Source organism: Narcine bancroftii, chromosome 1 (genome assembly GCF_036971445.1).
Source record: "Narcine bancroftii isolate sNarBan1 chromosome 1, sNarBan1.hap1, whole genome shotgun sequence".
Lineage (NCBI taxonomy): Eukaryota > Metazoa > Chordata > Chondrichthyes > Torpediniformes > Narcinidae > Narcine > Narcine bancroftii.
The window spans coordinates 453,360,753-453,383,979 of NC_091469.1; the positions used below are offsets into that span (position 1 = coordinate 453,360,753).

At 38.1% G+C, this 23,227-nt stretch overlaps 1 protein-coding gene across 15 annotated transcripts in view; it reads right to left on the bottom strand.

The window, feature by feature from the left end:
* LOC138751792 (sickle tail protein homolog) overlaps positions 1-23,227 on the bottom strand; it is a 689,307-nt gene that overhangs the window by 255,384 nt on the left and 410,696 nt on the right. For 2 of the 15 annotated variants that reach the window (XM_069914593.1, XM_069914594.1), the window contains exons 2-3: positions 21,231-21,293; positions 18,394-18,488 (exon numbers count right to left, since the gene is read on the bottom strand). The exons of 12 other annotated variants lie outside the window; for them this stretch is intronic. In XM_069914593.1, coding sequence (XP_069770694.1) covers positions 18,394-18,488; positions 21,231-21,240 — 105 coding nt within the window. In that variant the 5' untranslated portion in view covers positions 21,241-21,293. The remainder of the gene's footprint in view (positions 1-18,393; positions 18,489-21,230; positions 21,294-23,227) is intronic. One more of the 15 variants, XM_069914597.1, reaches the window with a different exon arrangement.

A 23,227-nucleotide genomic window follows, 5' to 3' on the forward strand; every position in this document is an offset into this window, starting at 1 on the left:
TTTACTGTTACATCCCATTTGCCTTCTTTATAGCCTGCTGAACCTGCAAAACAGCCATTTGTATTCATGTGACTCCCAAGTCCTTCTGCATGTCAGCATGTTGCAATCGCTTGCTATTTATATTATTTTCCATTTTTCCTTCCAAAGTTGATAATCTCACATTTACCAACATTGTAATCCATCTGCCACACCCTCGTTCTCTCACTTAGCCTGTCTATAGCTCTCTGTACAGATAATTTTTGTGGCATCCAATGTAATCAAGACAAGGTGACAGACAATAACCATCTTTTAAGACACTGGCAGCCCAGCTAGTTTCAGCCACAGTAACTGATGTCTGCTTGTATTTCGAATGGTGGGAGGAAATCGGAGTCCCTAGGAAAAAGCCACGCAGACATGGAGAGAACGTACAAACTGCTTACAAACAGCCAGGATTCAAACCCTAGTCCCAATTACTGGTGCTGTAATGGCATTGTGCTAACCGCTACATAAACCATGATGTGGCACGGTTCCTCCCACCATTCAAAATGTAGGGTGGATTGTAGGTTAATTGGGTGTAAATTGGATGGCATGGACTCGTGGACTGAAATAGTCTGTTATCGTGCTGTATGACTAATTTTTTTTTTAAATAAAAAAAAGTTACATTTAAAATTTAAATTTATTTCGAGACACATTGTCTTCATTTATCTTCCACATATTTTGATAAGATTAAAATGCAAGTTTGAACAAAATCAAGACTTAAAACTGAAGAATAAACTGCTTTGATTTTCAATGCTAAATGATCCCAAATTTTTGAAAAATAATAGATGCTGGAATAAAATATTACATTTACTTTTGCATCACATCAAATGTAATCAGACAGAACACTAAGCATCTTGTAGTTCAATATAAAATGGGAATGTTTCATGATCAAAAATCTATTTTATTGGGAGTGCAATAAAAGATAGAAATCTTGAATTAATAAAATATACCTTCAAAGTAGAGGAATAAAATTTAAATTCATCTCAGCAGAGCAAAGGTTTCAGTTCAGCCATAGTTTCATTATGAGATTATGAAAATCTACTGAAAGTCTCTCAGGCATGGCTAAATTTGGACATTTCAAGGTGCTGGGCTCCATTATTACTTTACTAGACTATACAGTTCTTATACAATGCAGATGATATATGAAGACAGACAGCTAAACCAAACACAAGGCAGGCAAGTTCGGTTTCCAGTTCAAAGCAGTAAGGATACACACAAGTTTTACATTAGCAAGGGGTCATGCTTTGAAAGGGATTGAATGCCACATTTGTTACATGTGCAGTCAGAAAGAGATAGGACAACCTGCAAATTAGCATTCCTTCAGTACATTGTTCAGCTAATGAAACACAAGTAAATAAATAATACCAATCTATTTTAATGAGAAATCGGATCCCAGAAGGAAAAAAAATAAATTCTTGACCGCAAAAACAAAAAAACTGGAGGAAACTCAGTAGGGGTCACAGCATCTATAGGAGGTAAGGACACATAACTAACATTTCAGGCCTGATGCCTGTGTCAAGGTAAACGAAGGAGTCAGGCCTGAAACGTTGGTTATATTTCTTTACATTTTAATGGATACTGGGAAACCTGCTGACTTCCTCCAGTATTTTTGTGTTTTCACCACAATCATAGCTTCTGCAGACGTTTGTTTTTCACAGGTTTATACTGTGTTCACTACAGGGTATCTAGGAATGTTACAAGATTAATGCAATCCAATCATTTATGCCCATTTATAATGAATCCCAAACCGATATTTAGCTTCGTTTATGCTCCTAGAGCTCTGTAGCAAATTGAAAGAAAGCCATAGTTAATAATAATTACAAGACCTGCTGTTGTGCACGCACACATTGAAAGGACCCTGAGAAAGCATACAGTACAGAACAAAAGTATTATGACTGTGAGCTAAATCACACATTAGCTTAAGGCTTAACCTAGGATATATTAGACTCGATGATTTACAGAAATCTGCAGTCATTATTTTGGAGGATCATCGTGAGCAAAAGAATAATGTTGAACTAAAAAGTTTCATTATTGGAAATAAAGTGAATATTAAGTCAATATAATACCACTGAAAAGTGGCAGCCGTTTATTTCATAGGGTTATTCCAAGATTCACAACATCACAAGAGGTGGTCATTCAATCTATTGTAACTGCACCAACTATTAAAAGAGTTTGTAAAAACACCAAACTGGAGAAACTCAGAAGGTCAAACAGAGTACTTTTTATAGCAAAGATAAAGATAAATAACCAACATTTCAGGCTTGAGCCCTTCTTCAAGGTGTGACCAAAATGGAGGCAGGTACCCAAACAAAATAGGATGGTGGGTAGCACAGCTCCATAGGCAGGAGGTAATAGGTGGATAAGGGAGGGAGGGCACAATAGCAAACAGAAGTCTATGGACTATGGGAAGCTAGATAGGAATTTTCTGGTGCCTTTGATGTTACCATCAAGTACAGGTGGGGTGGCAGATGACTGGAGGGTGGCAAATGTTGTGCCTCTATTCAAGAAGGGCCTCAGGTATTTTGAAAATGTGACCACAAAGGTCAACAATGGCAGAAATGTACATGGTCATATGCAGGTACTTGAGATCCTTGTGGGGTTGCAGGTACTTGAGATACCCCCTTCCCTGTCTGCTGGTGTGCCCTCCCTCTTTATCCACCTATTAACTCCTTTGTGTTTTTACTTCAATCACTGTCTCTGCGGACATTCACGTTTTATTTCTAATAAAAATGTTCATCCTCATATCATAGAGCCAAAGAACACTACAGCACAGAAAACAGGCCATTTGGCTCTTCTAGTCTGTGCCAAAACATCACTCCACTAGTCCCACCCATTCCAAAACCCATTCCTGCACCCATTCCATAACCTTCCAGACCTCTGCCATCCATGAATCTATAAAATTTATTTTTAAACCGAAAGAGTGAGCCCATATTTACATCAGATGGCAGCTCGTTCCACACCCCCACCACTCTCTGAGTGAAGAAGTTCCCTTTAATGCTTCCCCTAAACCTTTCCCCTTTCATCCTAAAGCCATGTCTGTCCTAATCTAAGTGTAAAGAAACTACTCGCATTTACTGTCTATACCCCTCATAATCTTGTAAACCTCCATCAAATCATCTCTCATTGTTCTACACTCCAAGGAATGAAGCCCTAACCTATTAAATACTTCCCTGTAACTCAACTCCTGAAGACCTAGCAACATCCTAGTAAATCTTCTCTGTACTCTTTCACTCTTACTGATATCCTTCCTGTAGTTTGATGACCAGAACTGCACACAATACTCCAAATTTGGCCTCACCAATGTCTTACACAACCTCACAATAACATCCAAACTCCTGTACTCAATACTTTGATTTATGAAGGCCAAGATGTCAAAAGTTTTCTTTACAACCCTGTCCACCTGTGAAGCCACTTTCAGGGAATTATGTATCTGTATTCCCAGATTCCTTTGTTCCTCCACAATCCTCAGTGCCTTACCATTTACTGTGTTTTTCCTACCTTGGTTTGTCCTTCCAAAATGCATCACCTCACACTTGTCTGCATGAATCTCCATCTGCCATTTTCTGGCTCATTTTTCCGGTTGGTCCAGATCTCTCTGCAAGCTATGAGAGCCTTCCTCACTGTCCACATCACCCCCAGCAAGTACATTGACCCATTTTACCACATTACCATCAGATCATTGATATAGACAGCAAACAACAATGGCCCAAGCACTGATCCCCGAGGCACATCATTAGTCACAGTCCTCCAGCCTGAGAAGCAATCATCCGCTACCATTTTCTGTCTTCTCTCATTCAGCCAATTTCAAATCCATTCAACAAACTCTCCATGGATATCTAGTGTCTGAACCTTCTGAACTAACCTCCCATGTGGGACATTGTCAAAGGCCTTACTAAAGTCAATGTAGACAGCATCTACAGCCTTTCCTTCATCTTCTTTCTTGGTAACCTCCTTGAAAAACTCTATAAGATTGGTTAAACATGACCTACCACACACAAAGCCATGCTGACTATCCTTAATCATCCCTTGGCTGTCTAAATACTTGTACATCCGATCTCTCAGACCACCCTCCAATCATCTACCCACTACTGCCATCAGGCTCTCTTGCAATTTCCTGGTTTACTTTTGGAGCCTTTTTTAAACAACGGAACAACATGAACTACCCGCTAATCCTCCAGCACCTCACCCATGGCTAAAGACGTTTTAAATATATCTGTTTGGGCCCCTTCAATTTCTACACTAGTTTCCCTCAAGGTCTGAGGGAATAACATGTCAGGCCCAGGGGATTTATCTACCTTTATCTACCTTTAAGGCAGCAAGCACCACCTCCTCTTTAATCTCTAATGCTCCATGCCATGGTTTCCCTTCCTTCCGTATGGACTATGGAGTTTCCTGAGAAAATACTGATGCATAAAACTGCTTTAAGATCTCCCCAATCTCATTAGGCTCCATAGATAGATATCAACTCTGATCTTTTAGGGGACCAATTTTGTCCCTTACTATCCTTTTACCCTTTATATACTTGTAGAAACTCTTCGAGTTTACCTTCATATTATCTGCCAAAGGAACCTCATGTCTTCCTTTTGCCTTCCTGATTTCTTTCTTGAGTATTTTCTTGCATTTTATGTACTCTTCAAGTACCTCATTTGCTCCTTGTTGCCTATACTTATTATACACCTCCCTCTTCTTAACCCGGTTGCCAATAACCCTTGAAAACCATGGCTCCCTATGCCAGTTTATTTTGCTTCTAATCCTAACAGGAACATGTAGACTCTGCACTCTCAAAATTTTGCCTTTAAAGGCCTTCCACTTGCTAAACACACCCTTGCCAGAAAACAACTTATCCCAATCCACTCTTCCTAGATCCTTTCTCATTTCCACAAAATTAGCTTTCTCCAATTTAGAATCTCAACTTGAGGACCAGACATATCCTTATCCATAATTAACATGAAACTAATGACATGATGGTCACTTGACCCAAAATGATGGCCTACACATACTTATGTCACATGCACTGTCTGGTTCCCCAATACAACATCAAGTATTGCATCCTCTCTCATTTATACCTCTACATATTGATTTAGAAAACTTCCCTGAACACATTTGACAAACTCCAAGCCATCCAGCCCCTTTACAGTATGGAAGTCCCATTCAATATGTGGAAAGTTAAAATCTCCTATGATCATAACTTTCTGTTTCTTACATCGGTCTGCTATCTCTCCATAGATTTGCTCCTCCTATTCTCTCTTGACGATTGGGTGGTCTATAATACAACCCTGTCAGTGTGGTTACACCTTTCCCATTCCTCAGCTTCACCCATATGGACTCTGTAGAGAAGCCCTCCAGGCCCCATCTAAGCACAGTTGTTATACTTTCCCTGACTAGCAATGCCACTCCTCTCCCTTTCATCATGCCCCCTCTATCACATCTGAAACAACAGAACCCCGGAACATTGGGCTGCCAGTCCTGCAACCAAGTCTCACGTATAGCAATCATATCTGGACATATGCAATACCTATGAAAAAAACAGTATCAAATTTATTGCAGAAGTTGCTTCCCTGACAGAAGGTCTATAAGCTCAGATACTTTTGAAAGAATGAAGCTCATAAATCCAAAGTGGCACAAGAGTGCAGTTCCAACGCAATGCTATGCTGTTAGATACGCTGTTTGTTAAATGTAAATCTTTCTTTTCCCTGTTATCTGAAACCAATATCTTCTGGCTCCCAATTCTTTCAGCATTGAAAATCATTTTGGTAAATTTATTTACCAAAATTCTATAATTGCTTACATACTAAGTGCTGGTAAATGGCATTTGTGTGGACAGGCTCTTGATGATCAGCAGAAACATGGTGGGCTTAAGATCCTGTTTCTGAGTACATGGATCTATGGCACTGAATTGTGAATGCAGTAAAACCCTTGGTATCCAGAATTCAAGCAACCTGCAGCCTCAAACAATTGGCAAAAAATTGAGGAAAATACATTTTAAAATTGAAAATAAATGAGAATAAAATAATGGGAAAAATACACCCAAGTTTAAAATTGTAAAGTTAATGTTTTCTGAAGTAGAACATAAATCTTTGGTGAAGATGGGAGCAAATATTCAGCCAACAGAGTGCCTTGGTCGAGCTTTGCTCGTTGCAGCTGTTTGAATAAAATAGTGTGAAACAGCAATGGTTGTCTCCTAGGATAGAGAGCTCATTGATGTCACTTCCCATTGAGGTGACTCTCTTAAACTGTTACCTTATCCCTGAGTCAATCCAATCAGAGGCTTTATCTATAAACTTGGGGAGGGGGGGGTTAATTATCTATTACGTTATTGTTCATCTTCCATGGAAGCGGAGGAACCTGCAGATGCAGCAATAGTTAAATGTTTTCAAAGAATTCAGATTTCAGATTTATTGTTACACTACATACATGACATTACATACAACCTTAAGATTTTTTTTCACCCGCGGGCGAGGCAGAATTACAACTTATTGGTAGATGAAGAAAAAACTACACAACATACATATGATAACAAATTAAGAAATGTAAACAAATTGACTGTGCAATACAGAGATGAAAACAATCAATCAAGTGCAAAAGTAAGAGTCCTTAAATGAGTCCCTGATTGAGTCTGTTGGTGGAGGAGTAGCAGCCATTCCTGAACCTGGTGGTGCACATTTTGTGGCACCTATACTTCCTTCCTGAAGGCAGCAGCAAGAAAAGAGCGTGTGCTGGGTGGTGTGGATGGTTGAAGATTTCTGCTGCTCTCTAATGGAAGATAGCCCTGTAGATGTTCTTGATGGTGGGGAGAGTTCTGCCTATGATGTCTTGAGCTGTGTTCACTACCCTTTGCAGGGCATTTTGGTCAGGGGTATTGGTGCCCCCATACCAGACAATGATGCAGCCAGTCAGCAGACTTTTCACCACGCATCTGTAGAAATTTTCCAGGGTTTTTAAATGTCATACCAAACTTCCACAAATTCCTGAGAAAGTAGGGCTTCATGATGCCATTTATGTGTTGGACCCAGGAAAGATCCTCCAAGATAGTGAATCCCAAGAACTTAAATTTGATCACTCTCTCTACCTTTGATTCCCCCATTGATCACTGGATCATACACCTCTTGTATTCCCTTCCTGGTCAACAATCAGCTCTTTGGTTTTAGTGACAATGAATGAGAGATTGTTGTTGGTGCACCATTCAGCCAAGTTTTCAATCGTCCTCCTGTATGCTGACGCATGGCCCCTTTTTATACAACGCACTACCATGGGATCGTCAGTATATTTGTAGATGGTTTTGCTGTTGTACCAAGCTATACATTCATAGGTGTAAAGTGAGTAGAACGAGGGCTAAGAACACAGCCCTGAAGTACTCCAGTGCTGATGGAGATTGAGGAGGAGATGTTCTTACCAATTCTCACTGATTGAAGTCTGGAGGTGAGGAAATCAAGGATCCAATTACACAGTGGGGTGGTGAATACCAGGTCTTGGAGTTTGCTGATCAATTTTTAGGGGATGATGATGTTAAATGCGAAACTGCAGTTGATAAAGAGCATCCTGATGTATGCATCTTTACTGTCCAGGTGCTCCAGGTCTTTGTGTAGAGCCAGAGAGATGGCATCTGCTGTTGACCTGTTGTTATGATCGGCATATTGGAATGGATCCATGTCATCACACAGATGTGGAAATAAGGTAAAATACTTCAAGGTTTACTTATTTATGAAGTAAAGTTTGTTCAGTATAAATACAATATAGTATTTTTGTCTTTTAAAGAGTTTATTCTTTTTTTAAAACTTTATTTATTCATTCAAAAAACAAATAATATAACATATACAGCAATTAAACATGAACATGAACAAGAAAAGACCCCCCCCTTCAGCCAACTCTCCTAAGGAGAGCCATAAAAAAGAAAAAAGAAATAATATTTTTAAAAAGTTAAATATATATATTAAAATCTAATCAATATAAATTGAAATGTAAATGTAAATATTCTGAGTATATTCCGAGTATAATTTTTAATTAAAAAAATTATAATTATCATGCGAAACATACATAATTTTTTCCATTATAAACAATATTTCATCTCATTATGCCATCTATTAATATCAATCATATTTGTATCTTTCCACATACTAGCAATACATTTTTTCGCTACGGATAAAGCTAAATATACAAAAGCAAGCTGAAACTTATCTAATCCCAAGCCGTTCAGAGGTTGCAAACTACCCAATAAAAATACTGTTGGATCTAAAACTATTTTAATCTTATACAGATATTCTAAAAACAATTGAAATTTCTTCCAAAAAGATTGTATATACATGACCAAACAGCATGAAAAAAAGTTCCAAACGTATCATCACATCTAAAACACAAATCTGATTCATTAAAACCATATTTTTTTAATTTTTCAGCTGTCAAATATAATTGATGTAAAAAATGTTAATTAATCATTGCATAATGTACATTTATCAATCTAGTTACACTATCATAACAGATATCTAACCAATCCTCTTCAGATAAGTAAAACCAATATCCGCTTCGCATTTACTTTTAGATCTATCCCAACCCTTTTTATCCATACCATCCTGTAATATTTGATACATAAATGAAATATATCCCTTCTCTGGTACCTTCATAAGAGAAGACTCAAATTTAGTCATTTTAGGTAAAATCATATCTCTACCAAACATACATTTTACCAAAGATAAAATTTGATAACAAAGAAATAAAGAATTCTTATCAAAACAAAATCATCCCTCATCTGATTAAAAGATAAAAACTTACCCTCTTTAAAACAATCTCCCAAATTTTTCACACCTTTAAATCTCCAATTCAATAAACTTTGATTATGTATTGAAAAAGGAATAAGTTGATTATTATACAACGGAGTCAAAGCCAATAATTTACCCCTAGAACCTATCATTTTAGTTTTCTTTATCCATAACTTCATTAAATGTTTTAGTATAGGCACATTATATTGTTGTAACAAATTTATATTCCACCTAAACAAAAACTGATGTATATCAAACTCAGAAATACTTGCCATCTCAATTTTAGCCCAACTAGGAGGCCGTACCAAATCCATCAATGAACTAATAAATTTAAGTAGGGATATCTCATAATAATTTTGAAAATGTGGTAAACGTAGTCCCCCCTAACTCATATTTCCAAGTTAATTTATTCAAAGCTACTCTCGAAAATTTACCCCTCCATAAAAACTCCCTAACCATTTTATTCAAATCTCGATAAAAAATTTTGTCAAGTAAATACAGAATAAATTGAAACAAATATTGTATATGCAAAAAGATATTCATCTTAATTGTATTTATCCTTCCTATTAAATTAATAGGTAAATCTTTCCATTTAATCAAATCAGTTTTAATTTTTTTTCATTAACAGAGCATAATTTAATTTATATAAAGATTGATAATTAACATTCAAAATTATACCCAGATATTTAATTCGATCAGCCCACTTCAAATTAATAATATTCTTATAAACTGAATAATCTCCTTCATTTACTGGTAATATTTCACTTTTTTCCCCAATTAACTTTATATCCAGAAAGACATCCATATTGTTTTAAATATTCCTTCAAATGCAAAAGTGACTGAGCTGGGTTTATTAAATACACTTAATTTTATACTCCTCATCTAAAACTTTCATACCTTGTATCTGTGTATTTTGTCTTGTCAACTGTGCTAAAGGTTCAATCACTAACGCAAACAAAGCTGGTGTTAAAAGACAACCTTGAGGAGTTGATCGAGTTAACTTAAAAGATTCTGAAATCAAACCATTCATCAATACTCTAGCTACCGGTTTACTATATAATGCCTTAATCCAACAAATAAAAGAAGGACCAAACTTAAATTTCTCCAAAACTTTAAACAAAAAATTCCATTCAACTCTATCAAATGCTTTTTCTGCATCTAAGGATATCACCATCGGATGATCTAAAGATTGTCAAAATCTATTAATCAAACTAATCACGCGCAAAATGTCATCTGAAGCATATCTATTCTTTATAAAACCTGTCTGATCAATATAAATCAACTTTGGTAAAAATTTAGCCAATCTATTCACTAATATTTTAGCAATTATTTTATAATCTACATTTAACAACGAAATTGGTCTATATGAAGATACTTTCAAAGGATCTCTATCTTTTTTACGAATTACTGTAATTAAAGCACTAGAACAAGACTCAGGTAAACCATAATGTTCTCCAACTTGACGTAATACATCCCCAAACACTGTAGATAAATCATCATTAAAAATTTTATAAAATTCAACCGAAAATCATTCGGCATTTCCAGCATAGCCATTTTAATTTCCGAATCAGTAAATGGTTCTTCTAACTCCTGTATATCTGTATCCTCTAATATCGGTAAATTCAACTGTGATAATAAAAGATCAATCGATCCAGTTTCATGTTTTCCTTCAGATGTATATAACTTTTTATAAAATGAATAAAATTCATCATTAATCTCACGAGGTTTATGTAATAAGAGAATTCCATCTGACAGCATTAATAGTCCTCGAAATCTGTTATTTCTTTAATTGCCATGCCAATACCTTATGTGCTTTCTCTCCCCATTCGTAATACTGTTGTTTAGTCCGATTAATCACACATTCAAATTGATAAGATTGCAAAGTATTATATTTCAATTTCAGCTTAGATAATTCTATTTTCTGATCTTCTGTAGCATCTTTCTGAAATTCCTTTTCTAACTCATCGATCTGTTTCTCTAATTCAAGACTCTGATTTAATCGATTCTTCTTTATTTTAGAAGTATAACTAATTATTTGTCCTCTCAAATAGGCTTTCATAGCATCCCATAAAGCAAACTTACTTTGAACAGAATTAAAATTTTCTTTAAAAAAAATTAATTTGTTTTTTCAAAAAATCAATACATTTCATATTTTTAACAACATTGTATTAAATCTCCAATGATAAGGTATTTGAATTTTCTCAGAAGTTTAATATGTAAAATATAACAGAGAATGATCTGAAATCACCCTACTTTTATATTCCACTTGTTGTATTTTCCCTTGTAAATGTGCCGATACTAAAAAGAAGTCAATCCTTAAAAACGATTCATGTCTAAACGAATAAAAGGAAAAATTTTCTCTGTTGGATTAAGACGTCTCCAAATATCTACTAAATTAAGATCTTTCATCAAAGATCTTGGACCTAGATTGCCATCTTGGATTTTTTTTAACTTTCTTTGGAGATTTATCTAATAAAGGTTCCAAAACACAATTAAAATCATCACCAACTAAAATATTATAATTAGCTTGACCCAAACATAAAAATGCATCTGAAATAAATACTTCATTATCTGCATTTACCTAAGACAACAGCTTGACCAAGGAGGAGAACTCCTGTTTGCTGAAGAAGATGGGGGTTTTTGCAAGTGAGAGAGTCACATGGGCTTTCTGGCAGTTGGCAAGAGAGAGAGAGACAAGTTAAAAAGCTCTCTCAGCTCGTGTGTGTGACACTGAAAAGCAGGTGAACAGGGCAAGCCAGAGAGCTGGTTGAAACTGATGAAGAGTTCCAGAGCAGTGGATGGCTGGAAGTGCTATCTGTCTTATGTCTCTCTTGGAATAAGTGGAACAAAAGGTACTCTGTGGTAACCTGAAATAAAGAGGTTGCCATCTGGAAAACCCTGATGGAGCAAGTTTCATCAGCGAGACCTTGAGGTGACTAATGGTGGTGCCTCAGTTGTGGAAATCCTGAAACAACAAATATCTCTGCAAACCCTACAAGAACCTTTTTGAGCGGTAAACATTTACCTTTCAAGCACCAGAGCACGGTGAATTTTAAACATGTAAATGATGTGCACAGTATGAGAATCGCCTGCATTCGGAGAACTTGGAAGAAGGAAACGTGAGATTGAACTGTGAACCAAAGAACTTTTCTAAATTTATATACTCATCATACACGCTTAGAATGAGAAGGGTATTAATTTGGGTTAGTTAAGTTAATAGTGATAAGTTAAAGTTTGATTCTATTTTCATGTTTAAAGATAATTAAAAACAACTTTTGTTTAAGTAACCACTTGTCTTGGTGAATGTCTATTGCTGCTGGGTTTTGGGGTCCTTTGGGGGCTTATAACAATATATAGATGGCAATTAAGACAAATCATAAATTAGTTGCAAATGATGTGAACATGGGATGAAAATGTAAAAACATAACGCTGGAAGAACACTGCAGGTCAAACAGTGTTCTTTATAGAGCAAAGATAAAGAAACATAACCAACATTTCGGGCTTGACATCTTCATCCCTTGATGTGTGACCTGCTGAGTTTCTTCACCATTGTGTTTTTACTTCAATCACGGTGTTTGCAGACTTTCGTGTTTTACCATGGGATGAAAATGACTGACAATTCAGGAAAAGAAATTGCTTGGAAATTTTGTACATGTTGAAGAATGGGGAAATCATACTGCATGGCCCATTATCCCAAATTACACAAAGGCCGTTGACCTGATAATCTTGACAGTTCACACTATATAAGCAGCAGTTGCTGACATCAACATACCCTACAAAGATTATAGAATGGTGATTTTAGTTGAATGCAAACTTTATAACAGTTTGGCTTTTAAAATACATTTAAAATAGCAAGAGTTATAGCTCACGACTTTGTTCCAAGTCAGCAGCACTATATAAATTGCTTCGAGTGCAGCTTACTTCCAAAGTATATTACAGCTTTGTACTCAAACAACTTACTGCTCCCCATCAAAAGGTGAACTTTTGTGTAAATATTGAAGCAACAATTGTTTTTCTGCATAATTTAGGACAGAACCAAACAAGGTGGACTTGGCAACTTGTAGAATATCAGTGATTCTCAACCTTTTTCTTTAAACTCACCTCCCACTTTAAGTAACACCTATGCCATCAGTGCTCTGTGATGACTAAGGTGGTATGTGAGTGGAAGGGGAGGTTGAGAATCACTGCTCTCGACCCAACTGAAATATTTTGCTTGAGAAAAAATTGTTGTTGGCCCATTTCCATTGGAGTTATGAAACTGTGCACAGAACGAGTTAATTAGTCATGATTAAAACAGTGGGGTTCAACCTTTTTCTTTCCACCCACATATCACCTTAAGCAATCCCTTATTAATCACAGAGCACCTATGGCATAGGGAATACTTAAAGTGGTAGGTGAGTGGAAAGAGAAAGATTGCGAACCACTGTAAGATTCTTGGCAGGTTCCACTCACTGACATGTTTCATATTCCATCTCAATTATTATAAATTTTGGTGTTTTTTGCAGTTGGTGCAGAAACGTCAGCATTATATGAACTTCCAAAAACTATTTCTCCAGTCCTGGTCTGATCATATGATCAATGGAATTCCTGACATCTGCTACACATTGAATTGAGATCCCCATTACAAGGCAGTATTAGGGAAAACAAAATGTAATTGAATTACTGTACCTATAAATGATACTCTCAATCATTAATTGCGACTGTGCAACAGTTTCACTCAACTACAGCTGTGTGTGTGTGTGTGTGTGTGTGTGTGTGTGTGTGTGTGTGTGTGTGTGTGTGTATGTGAATCTAGGACCTGGCACCATCGGGGGACTCCCTGACCACCAGTGACTTCAACAGACACTCCCTCCCCCCTTCAACCTTAGGGGTCCTGGAGCCTGCAGCTGACCACCCCCTACCCCTGGCCATTGATGTACCAGCACTATACTTCCCCCACCACCCCACCTATCCCCATCCCTCGACCATCTGTTTACAGGGCAACCTCACAAGCTGCTCAGGACACTATGGCAGTGCCCCAACCATTGCCACATCGCTCGCGGCGGCAGGGGAGATCCCCGATAGACATCCTTTCACCCTCTTCTTAAAAAGAAGGGATGAAATGTGGTACACCACTTTTATGCCATGATTTGCTGCTGCTGGCTGGACATGACTCCCGAGACTGATCCTACCCATAGCCCCTTGCATGCTCTCCCTTTCTCTTTGCTTCGATCAGTCGATGAGGTTGATGGTTGTGCAGTCTTTAGTTAATAAAAACCTGATAGTTTCACAAGTCCAGCCTTTTGTGATTATTGATGGTACATCACACTTAAAATTCCTTGAAATCAAACAAATTTCAAAAGTCTTGTGATTTCCATCAACTATGAGTTGTTGAGGGTTGGGAGTGGAGCTCATAGAAAACTAATCAATCTGCAGCACAACATTCCAGATCTAAGATCATCTAACCCTCACCAACCAAGATCATCTAAGCCTACAGTATGCATGTGACACTTTGCATTTGTGCAGGCTTAGAGGAAGGTCCATCAATTCATTTACTGATCATAGGTGAGTGGGCTTTAGATTCAACATTCATAAGACAAAGGTTTGCTATTAAACTTCCCAGCTGCTTTATCGCTGCCTTTCCACAGTAATGGTTCACACTGAAATCTTGGAACATATGGACCATTTCTCATAACAAAGGAGCCACCTCTTGGTAACATTAATGTTGAAACTTATCACTGTTTTCAACCTACCAGCATTAGTTGAAAGAGGAAGGGGGTCTTTGAAGGTCAAGTCTTCAGACCTGATACAGAACTCATCATCTACTGGACTGCAGTGCAAAGATACCACTAAAATCATATCTGTAAAATTATACAAATTCTTTGGAAGATCAAGGACCTCTCCCAGGCCTGCAATCACAGACAGCAATGAGGCTCCAGTTCTCTCACTTAGCTGCATCAGACAGGTCTTGTCATTCATATGCCCAACATTAGACTCCTGAAACAAGCACTCAAACTTAGGTCTCAGTAATGAAAATAAGATTTAGAGGCAATCAGGGGAAAAGATTTGAAAAGGTACACAATGCCTCTTGAAAAGATTTCTGACCCATAAGAGGTGGAGCATTTGGGATGGTAATGAGCGTGCGTATTGTGATGTTTCTTTTTATCACAGTAAAAAAGAACTAGATTTATTAACTAAAGCAAACAGCATTAAGACAGAACATACACAGACAGGTCCTCATGGGAAGGCATCCATCTTGAATCTACCCATGACACACTGCAAATCTTACTCCTCCTGGTGGTAGCACTCTATCACTACATCCCCTTTCCTTGAGTTGCGTAATCTAACATGACACACCAGAGCAATAATCTTTCAATTTAAAGTTCAACACAAATGTAACACTATCATCATCAACACAATCTTTCAAATAGGTCTCACAGCTTGAAACCATTCTGTAAAAGTCAGTATTTATTCCTGGCCAATAAATAGCAGTTCTGGCTCTCCTCTTGCATTTTTCCATTCCAAGGTCCCCTCATGCACCCTTTTCAGAATCTCATCACAGTGATTGAGGAATGACAATTCTGCTCTGTCTGAGTAGAAGCCCTACTGACAACACTCAGCTCAGCTCTGATGTTGCAGTCTGGCTGACATTTGCCTCTAGGCCATCCTTCATTCAGATTCTTAATGACCTTCTGTAGAACTGTGTCCTTTCCTGTTTCAGCTGTGATCTACTTGGATTTCATGTCAGATATGGGAAGAGATTCAGTGATCAGATTTACATGGAGATGCACATCTGTCTCTGTGGAATTCTCCTTGCGTGCTTTACTTTGCCTTGGATAATGCATCAGCTAACTCAATAGGTTTCCCTGGTGTGTACACCAATTCAAAGTCATAACATTGTACTTTCATCATCAGTCTTTGGATTCTCGGCGACATTTCACTGAGATTTTTCTTGATTAGCATTATTAATGGCTTGTGGTCTGTCTCTGCCATGAATTTTGGTAGACCATACAGATAACTGTGGAATTTCTCGAGCCTATAGACTAGACTTAGACACTCTTTCTCGATCTGTGCATATTGACATTCAGACGTTGTTATCATCCTTGATGTGTATGCTACTGGCCTCCAATCTTCTCCTATAGCCTGATATAGTACAGAACCTATTCCATCTTTTAAGGCATCAAAAGTACTGGTTCAGTAGTTAGAATGGTCTCCAGTCGTCCCCATTTTGTCCGTGTGGTTGTCTGTCCACTTGAATTCCCATTGGTCCTGTAACAACTTCCTTAGGTACATTGTTTTGGAAGACACATTTGGTATGAATCTACCAATGAAATTGATCATTCCCAGCACTCTCAATATGCCTTTTTTGTAAATGGGTCTGGGCATCTCTAAAATTGCTTTCACTTTGCTCTGGTCTGACTCCACACCTGCCCCTGACAGTTTATCTCCCAGAAAAGTCATTTCCTTTTGACAATTTGACAATTGTCAATTTGACAATTGACAATTTTCTCTGTTTAACTTCAATCCATACTTCTGGATGTGTTGTAGCACTTTGATGAGCCTTTAGTTGTGTTGTTTTTGTGTCACTCCCCACAAGATCATATCATCCATGTACACACATACCACATTTATCCTATCTATGATGTGTTCTATTGAGCCATGGAACACTTCCAGAGCTGAGGAAATTCCAAAAGGCATCGTCAGACAGGAGTATCAGCCAAATGGTGTATTAAATGTACAGTATTTTGAGCTATCATTATGCAGTTTTATTTGTCAGAAGCCCGAGGGTGCATTCAATTTAGTGAAAAACTTGCACCAGCCATCTCACTTGTAATTTCATCCCTAATCAGAATCTGATAATGTTCCTTCTTTATATTGACATTCAGGTGTTTTGGGTCCACACACACTGTTCTTTTTGACACAAACCATTGTATTCACCCATTCCGTGGACTCTTCCACTTTCTTTATGACCCCTAGTGCAGTCATTCAGTTGAGTACCTGCTGCTCGAGTTTTTCTTTCAGTGGCACTGGAACCAACCTCGGGGCATGCACTACTGGCTGTGTGTCCTCTTTTAATAGGTGAATGGTAGAACTCCAAACCCCTTGAAGATGTCAGGAAATTGATCCAGTATTTCCTCTATGCTGAATTAACACTGCATTGCCGCTGTTAATATGGTACACACTCTTGACTAGGCTTAAGTTTTCACATGCTTTGTCAGCAAGAGGTGAATAATGTCCATCTGGGTCTATTGTGAACCTGAGGTGGTACTCTAACTTTCACCTTGAGTTTACATGTACCTTTCATGTCTGCTTTGAGCAGTACAGGATTTGTATGGATGAATGGCTTTATCTTCATTGTCCTGATGTCATGCTCAGAGAACAAATTGACCTTTGCCCCAGTGTCCAGCCTGAAAGGAATATTTGTTTCAATTGTATGTAATGACTGAGTCCACTTATCCTGTTAGACACTGTTCACTTCAGGCACTACCATGCCCACATAAAGTGTATCACTGAGAGCAGTTTCCTCTATAGTGTGTACACTTTTACTTCTGTCTTGTTTCCCTTTGGGAAAATATTGCTCTGCACAGTGATTCTGTCCTTTGCACTTATTACAGACTTTCCCATAAGTTGGGCATTGATTGGGTGCATGTTAAGTGCCACATTGTTTATAATCGAACGTCTCTCCATCTTTTTGTTGTTTCCTGTATCTCGTATTTTGTGTGTGTGTGTGTGTGTGTGTGTGTGTGTGTGTGTGTGTGTGTGTGTGTGTGTGTGTGTGTGTGTGTGCACCATCACCCAAATTTTTCATGTGCTATTTCACTGGCTTGGCCTATCATCACAGCTCTGGCATAAGGTAAGCTCTGTCTCTCGCAGTAACCTCTCTCTCACTTTCTTATCATTAATTCAGAAAAAAAATTGATCACGGATCATTGAATCTTGCAGCGATCCAAAATTGCATGTTCTTGCTTTTAATTTCAAGTCTGTTAAAATATTATTCAAAACCTCTCCCTTCAGCTGTATGCGTGAGCAAAACACGTACCTCTCAAAGGTTTAATTTTCCTTTGGTGAACAGTGTTTATCAAATACCTCTTTAACCTTGTCATATTTACTCTGGTCTTCTGCCTTGGCAAAAATAAATGTGTTGAAAACCTCTAGAGCTTTAAGTCCCACCACAGTAAGTGGCATTGCAATCTTCTGTGTATCTGGATCGCTATCAATTCCAATTGCTTGCAGGTACAGCACAAATCTTTGTTTAAATAACCTCCACTCATGATTGACATTTCCAGTCCATTTTACAGCGTCGGGTTCTCCATATTTTCTCTGTTGATATTGAATGATACTCACTATGTACACTGTGGTATTTCTTCCTCTCCTGGTACAATGCAATGTTTCTTTTATCACAATAAAGAAACTTGGGTTATTTTTAAACAACTAGATTTATTTACTAAAGCAAACAGCACTAAGAATGAACACACACAGGCAGGACATCATGTGAAGGCATCCATCTTGAATCAGCCCTTGATGCAACAGTATTCCCAAGATGCCATACACTCCATCTCTGACTCCTCCTTGTGGTAGAATTCTATCACTACATGTATCAGGAGCACACAGAAGTGCTGCGTAAATGGCAGAAGATCCCCACCTGTTTGCCTCCTTGGACGGCTCCTGCCTTATCGCTGGTGTCATCAGCCACCTCAGAATCCACAGAATTGGACCAGGAACAAGTCATGCTTGATCCTGCAACACCACACAAGGAACAGAGAAAGACAGCAAACAGGAACAAAGCACTTAACTTCAGAGATCCTGACAGTCATTTACTTAAGATATGCATTTATCAGTTCAGAAGATTTCCATATTTTACAGACTGCATGAGATTTTAATGATTTTTCTAGTCCCTGCCATATCCAGACAAAAAGGCATGAAACAACCTGCAATCATTTAATATAATGGCAAGCTTTGAAGTACTTCACTGAAGCAAAACCAGACACCAGAAGCAATGATGACTTCCAAGTCTACTGAAAATACAAGGGAAGTAGTTTTGTAAAGAGGCAATGTTGTGGAGTTCTATACAAGTCTGCTAATGGTGGCTCAAACAAGTCTGCAGTCCAGCTCCAGACAAAAGTGCACATTCCAAACCAAGTAATGAAATCCATGACTCTCTTTATAGACTGCCATGCACTTTTGTTAAAGTTCAATCCATTTATCAAATCTGATTTTAAAAAATTAATACATATGGAAAAGAACCAAACTGGAAGCTCTCAAGTATATTTAAGAACACTGGAAAAAATTGTCTGCCGAGTTTCAAGTTTTTTGATCTGTTCTTGGATAGTTTTCAGATAATAAATGTAATATAATAATAAAAAAAAACAAATATAATTTGTTTTGCAGTATGTATAGAATTAAACGGGCATGGAACTCTGAAACAGTTAAAATCGCGTTAAGTGGAATTGCCTGCATTCAAAAACTTTTGGTCTGCAATGTCTAGACAACCTATAAATTGAAGTGGCACATACCTACTTTTCCTGTACTTAATCAGCTGTGAATAGGCATTAAACAATACATGAGATACAGTTAAATTGCATACATTCTTTTACCTGAAAGAAGTCATTTAAAATGGAAAGATATTAGCAACAATATCTTAGCATGTTGCAAAGAGACCATGAAATACAAAGTTTCTCTGAGTTAGCTCCACATGTCTGTTTTAGGAAAGTCTTTGTTACTCAACAGATTCTTTGTGAAAACATGAAAAGAGCCACCTCTCTGCTGTAATATATGGCCACGAGGAGATGCCAGAGAGCAGCCAAGAGAGAGAGAGAGAGAGAGAGAGAGAGAGAGAGAGAGAGAGGTCTAAACTAGCATCCAACTGTGAGAAAACATGTCTACAAATCTAGAGCTGAACACGCATTGCAAAATTTACCAGCACTCAGCTATTTCAAAATTAGTTTATTGCAGGAATTTCTGAGAACGGAAAACAGCCAAACCAATTAATTATTGGTTTGAACTCATTGCAGTGAAACAAGGGTCTGCAGGTGCTGAAATATGAGCAAAAAGTGAGCTGTTGGGGGAACTCATCAACTCAGGCACCATCTGTGATTGCAAATGGATGGTCAATGCTTCAAGACCCTGCATCAGGTCCAAATATAAATAGGGAAATAGCCAATATGGAGGTTAGGTGGGGGTTTGCAAGCAATTGGTGGATCCGAGTGTAGAGGGATTGATGGACAGGTGGAGCCAGGTGAGTTGAGGGAAAGGTGAAGATATCAACAGAAGCCTTGAGGTGATTAATGGAAACAATAAAAGGTCGTAGATTATGGAATCTAACGTGAAAGGTAAAGAGTGGAATCAAATAAGAGTGATGAGACAGTAGGGGAAGGGGATTGGAGACAGTGGGAAGAGAGTGGGTAATGGGAAGAGGAAGTAGGTGTAATCAGTATTGGAAAAAAGAGAGATGAAAAAAGGACTTGGTTCGATCAGAAGGAGAGAAATTAACTGAGGGATAGCAGTAAACAATGCAGATGGAATATAACCTGTCATTAGTTTGTCTGTGTTTGGCCTCATCTTGAATGGTCATATGGGAATGGGAAAGGAAGTTGAAATGGCTTACAACTGGGAGTTCCAGGTGATCACTGTGGACAGAGTATAGGTGCTTGGCAAAGCAATTTCCAAATCTGTGCTGATGTGTAGAAGATGCCACATTAGAAGCATGTAGGCAGGGATGTGAATCTCTAGCCCCTTTTCCACAGACACCTTGCCAAGGAATTAACCAGTTAAGGGTCCAGTGGAAAAGGAAAACAATCAGCATGCTGGCATCAAATGACGTCAAATCACGGCAGAAAGTAAGGCCTCTACCCCTACTTATATCCCCGGCATCAGCTGACACCGGTGTGCTGATTAAACCAATGGAAAAAGGACAATTTACATCCATTCCATTTGAAGGTAGACTATCCAATCCCCGGGGTTGAGTGTGTTCAGTGGAAAAGCAGTCATTATCCCGGTTAAAGGTGGCCCAGTGCAAACAGCTCAAACCGTTTCCTATCCTGGGACACTGCGCGACCAATTATCTGGGATGCCAGTGGAAAAAAAGGCTCTGTCTTGCCTGAAAAGGTGTAGGGACAGGTGTTACACCTCCAATTATTACAGGAGAAAGTGGCACTAAACAGATGACTGATTACAGTTTCTACCTGTCAGAAATTTGATATTCCAAGGGTGATGCAAACAGGAGTGAAGGAAAGTTTAGTTACTTTCCAATTTGGTAACATTATTGATTTAATCTTTCTTTTAAGATTGTGTCAGTCACTTGTTTACAGTTACTACTGTACCACTCTACATTCATCTCCGAGTATATGCAGCCAGTCCTTAACTTTTAAAGCATGTAAGTGTGCAGTAGTGAGCCAGGGTTTGGGAAGTATTTCCAGTTTTTTTCAGTTTCATTCAATATGCCAGTCTCACTATCTCCAATTACAATGGTGTAAATATTACCTTCTTCCATTCCACGCTTCACCCAATGAGAGACAGGATTGGACAGACAGCCACAGTATGTCCCTTTAAGAAGAATGGGAGGAGACAAATCAAGGTTCTGTGCTTAATAGAATAATGTTGTGGATCGACACTCTAATCCCGAGGCAATATCTTGAAAATCTTCCTCACATTCATCCCCACAGAAGATTACTGTACAGCGTTTCACGTTCATTCAAAGGAATAGAAGCTCTGAGACTGACAATGTACAAAGCTAACAGGTTACCACAAAGGAGGAAACATTGTTGCGACACAGCTCTTGTGACTGGTCATACCCGAGATGTTAATCCACCTTTACAAACATGGTCTACTCTCATCAGGGTTACCCTCAGAACACAAATTCTCCTGGAATTAAAAATAACCCACCAATATTAGTACTCTGATGAGTGTGAAACTCTTCTTCAGCAGAATAACTCTTTCAACACTTTCACTTCCCTTCTTTCTACCTTGATCAAAATAATAGAAAATTCACTTCTGGCCTTTATTCGAGTTAATGGTGCAGGGGTGAGTTCTCACCCACTCAAGCTTTTTACTCACTGTGTCATCTCATCAATTTCATGCCAAAGGAACAAAAATAATCTTGCCACTTGTCTATTGCACATCAAGATATCTTGGTCCCTCTTGTCAACGATGCCAACAGAAACAAAAATACACTTGACGCCACTTGTCAATCATATGTCAAATTATCTTGGTCTGTTGGAATATAGCTGTGGAATGAATAGATAATTTAAGAACTAACCTGCAGATATGCAGTAAGAATAGAAGACTGCCCTGTAAACTGCAGCATGGTACTAAAGCTTTCACTTCTCCTGATATCAAAATCAGTGGAAAATTAATGTTCTATAATTAAAGTATAATTTGCTTTTTACATTTCAATTGAAACATCAGCCATTATAGTTAAAGCCATGCCCACGTTACTGAATTGTATGAAAATGGAAATGACAGCTGAAAGATTTCTGTGACCAGATGGCTCTCTGCTACCTCATGTGTAAACAGAGAAAGACAAACAGTTCTGTTAACCCAGAGCTCCAGAATCTCAAATTATGCTCAGTTTTTATTGCTGCCACAGAAAGCAGGCTGAAACTCCCCTTACTGAATTCCCAGTCCAATCAATCTTTTCAATTACCAGATTTTGTGGGGGGGGGGGAAGGAAAATGAGCTTTATTCGTTAAGACTCCCCAATTCACACCTCTGCCGCAGAAGACAAGCTGCCTGATGTTGAATTTCTCTCCTGGTGCCTCATAAGCACATGAATTCCCTAACTCCCACTTCGTGCCTCCACCTACGGGGTTCACTTCTGACAATGGAGGGATTAAATCAGCGTGCTTTGTTTCAGTGCTTGCTTGTTTGGCTGCAGGTGAGAAGAATTTTGGTGCAGGTGTCCTTATGCATATGGATAATAAACTCTCCGGGACTTATTACCAATGCTTAGGAACGTAACACTGTAAAGAGCCCACAGCAAATGAAGTCAGTCTTCATATTTGACATAATGAAGAGCTGTGATGAGTGGCCAGAGTCCAGACTCCTTCATAGGAACTGGTTTTGGCCACATTCTGGTGACTCTTTCATTGCATGTTAAGCCTCATTGACTTACAGGACCTTGAGGAGATTATGATGATGGAGTTTATTGTCAAACATATAAACACAATGTACAGATGCATTGAACAACTTCTTGCTAGCTGCAGCTATGACATACATTAATAAATAATCCATTAAATAATATATGTTAATATAGGTGCATATTAATGTTAAGCAGCAAGTAAGAATTTCAGGTGCATATGGATATTGTACATGACAATCGACTCATCATTATTTTCAAAAAGTATACTGTGCACACTGTAAAGTTTTGGACAAAGACATATTTTTCCTTTATTTGCTGCTGTGCTCCAAAGTTTTAAATTTGTATTAACAATTGACAAAGTGCACACTCCAGATTTTATTCAAGGTTAGTTGTATGCCTT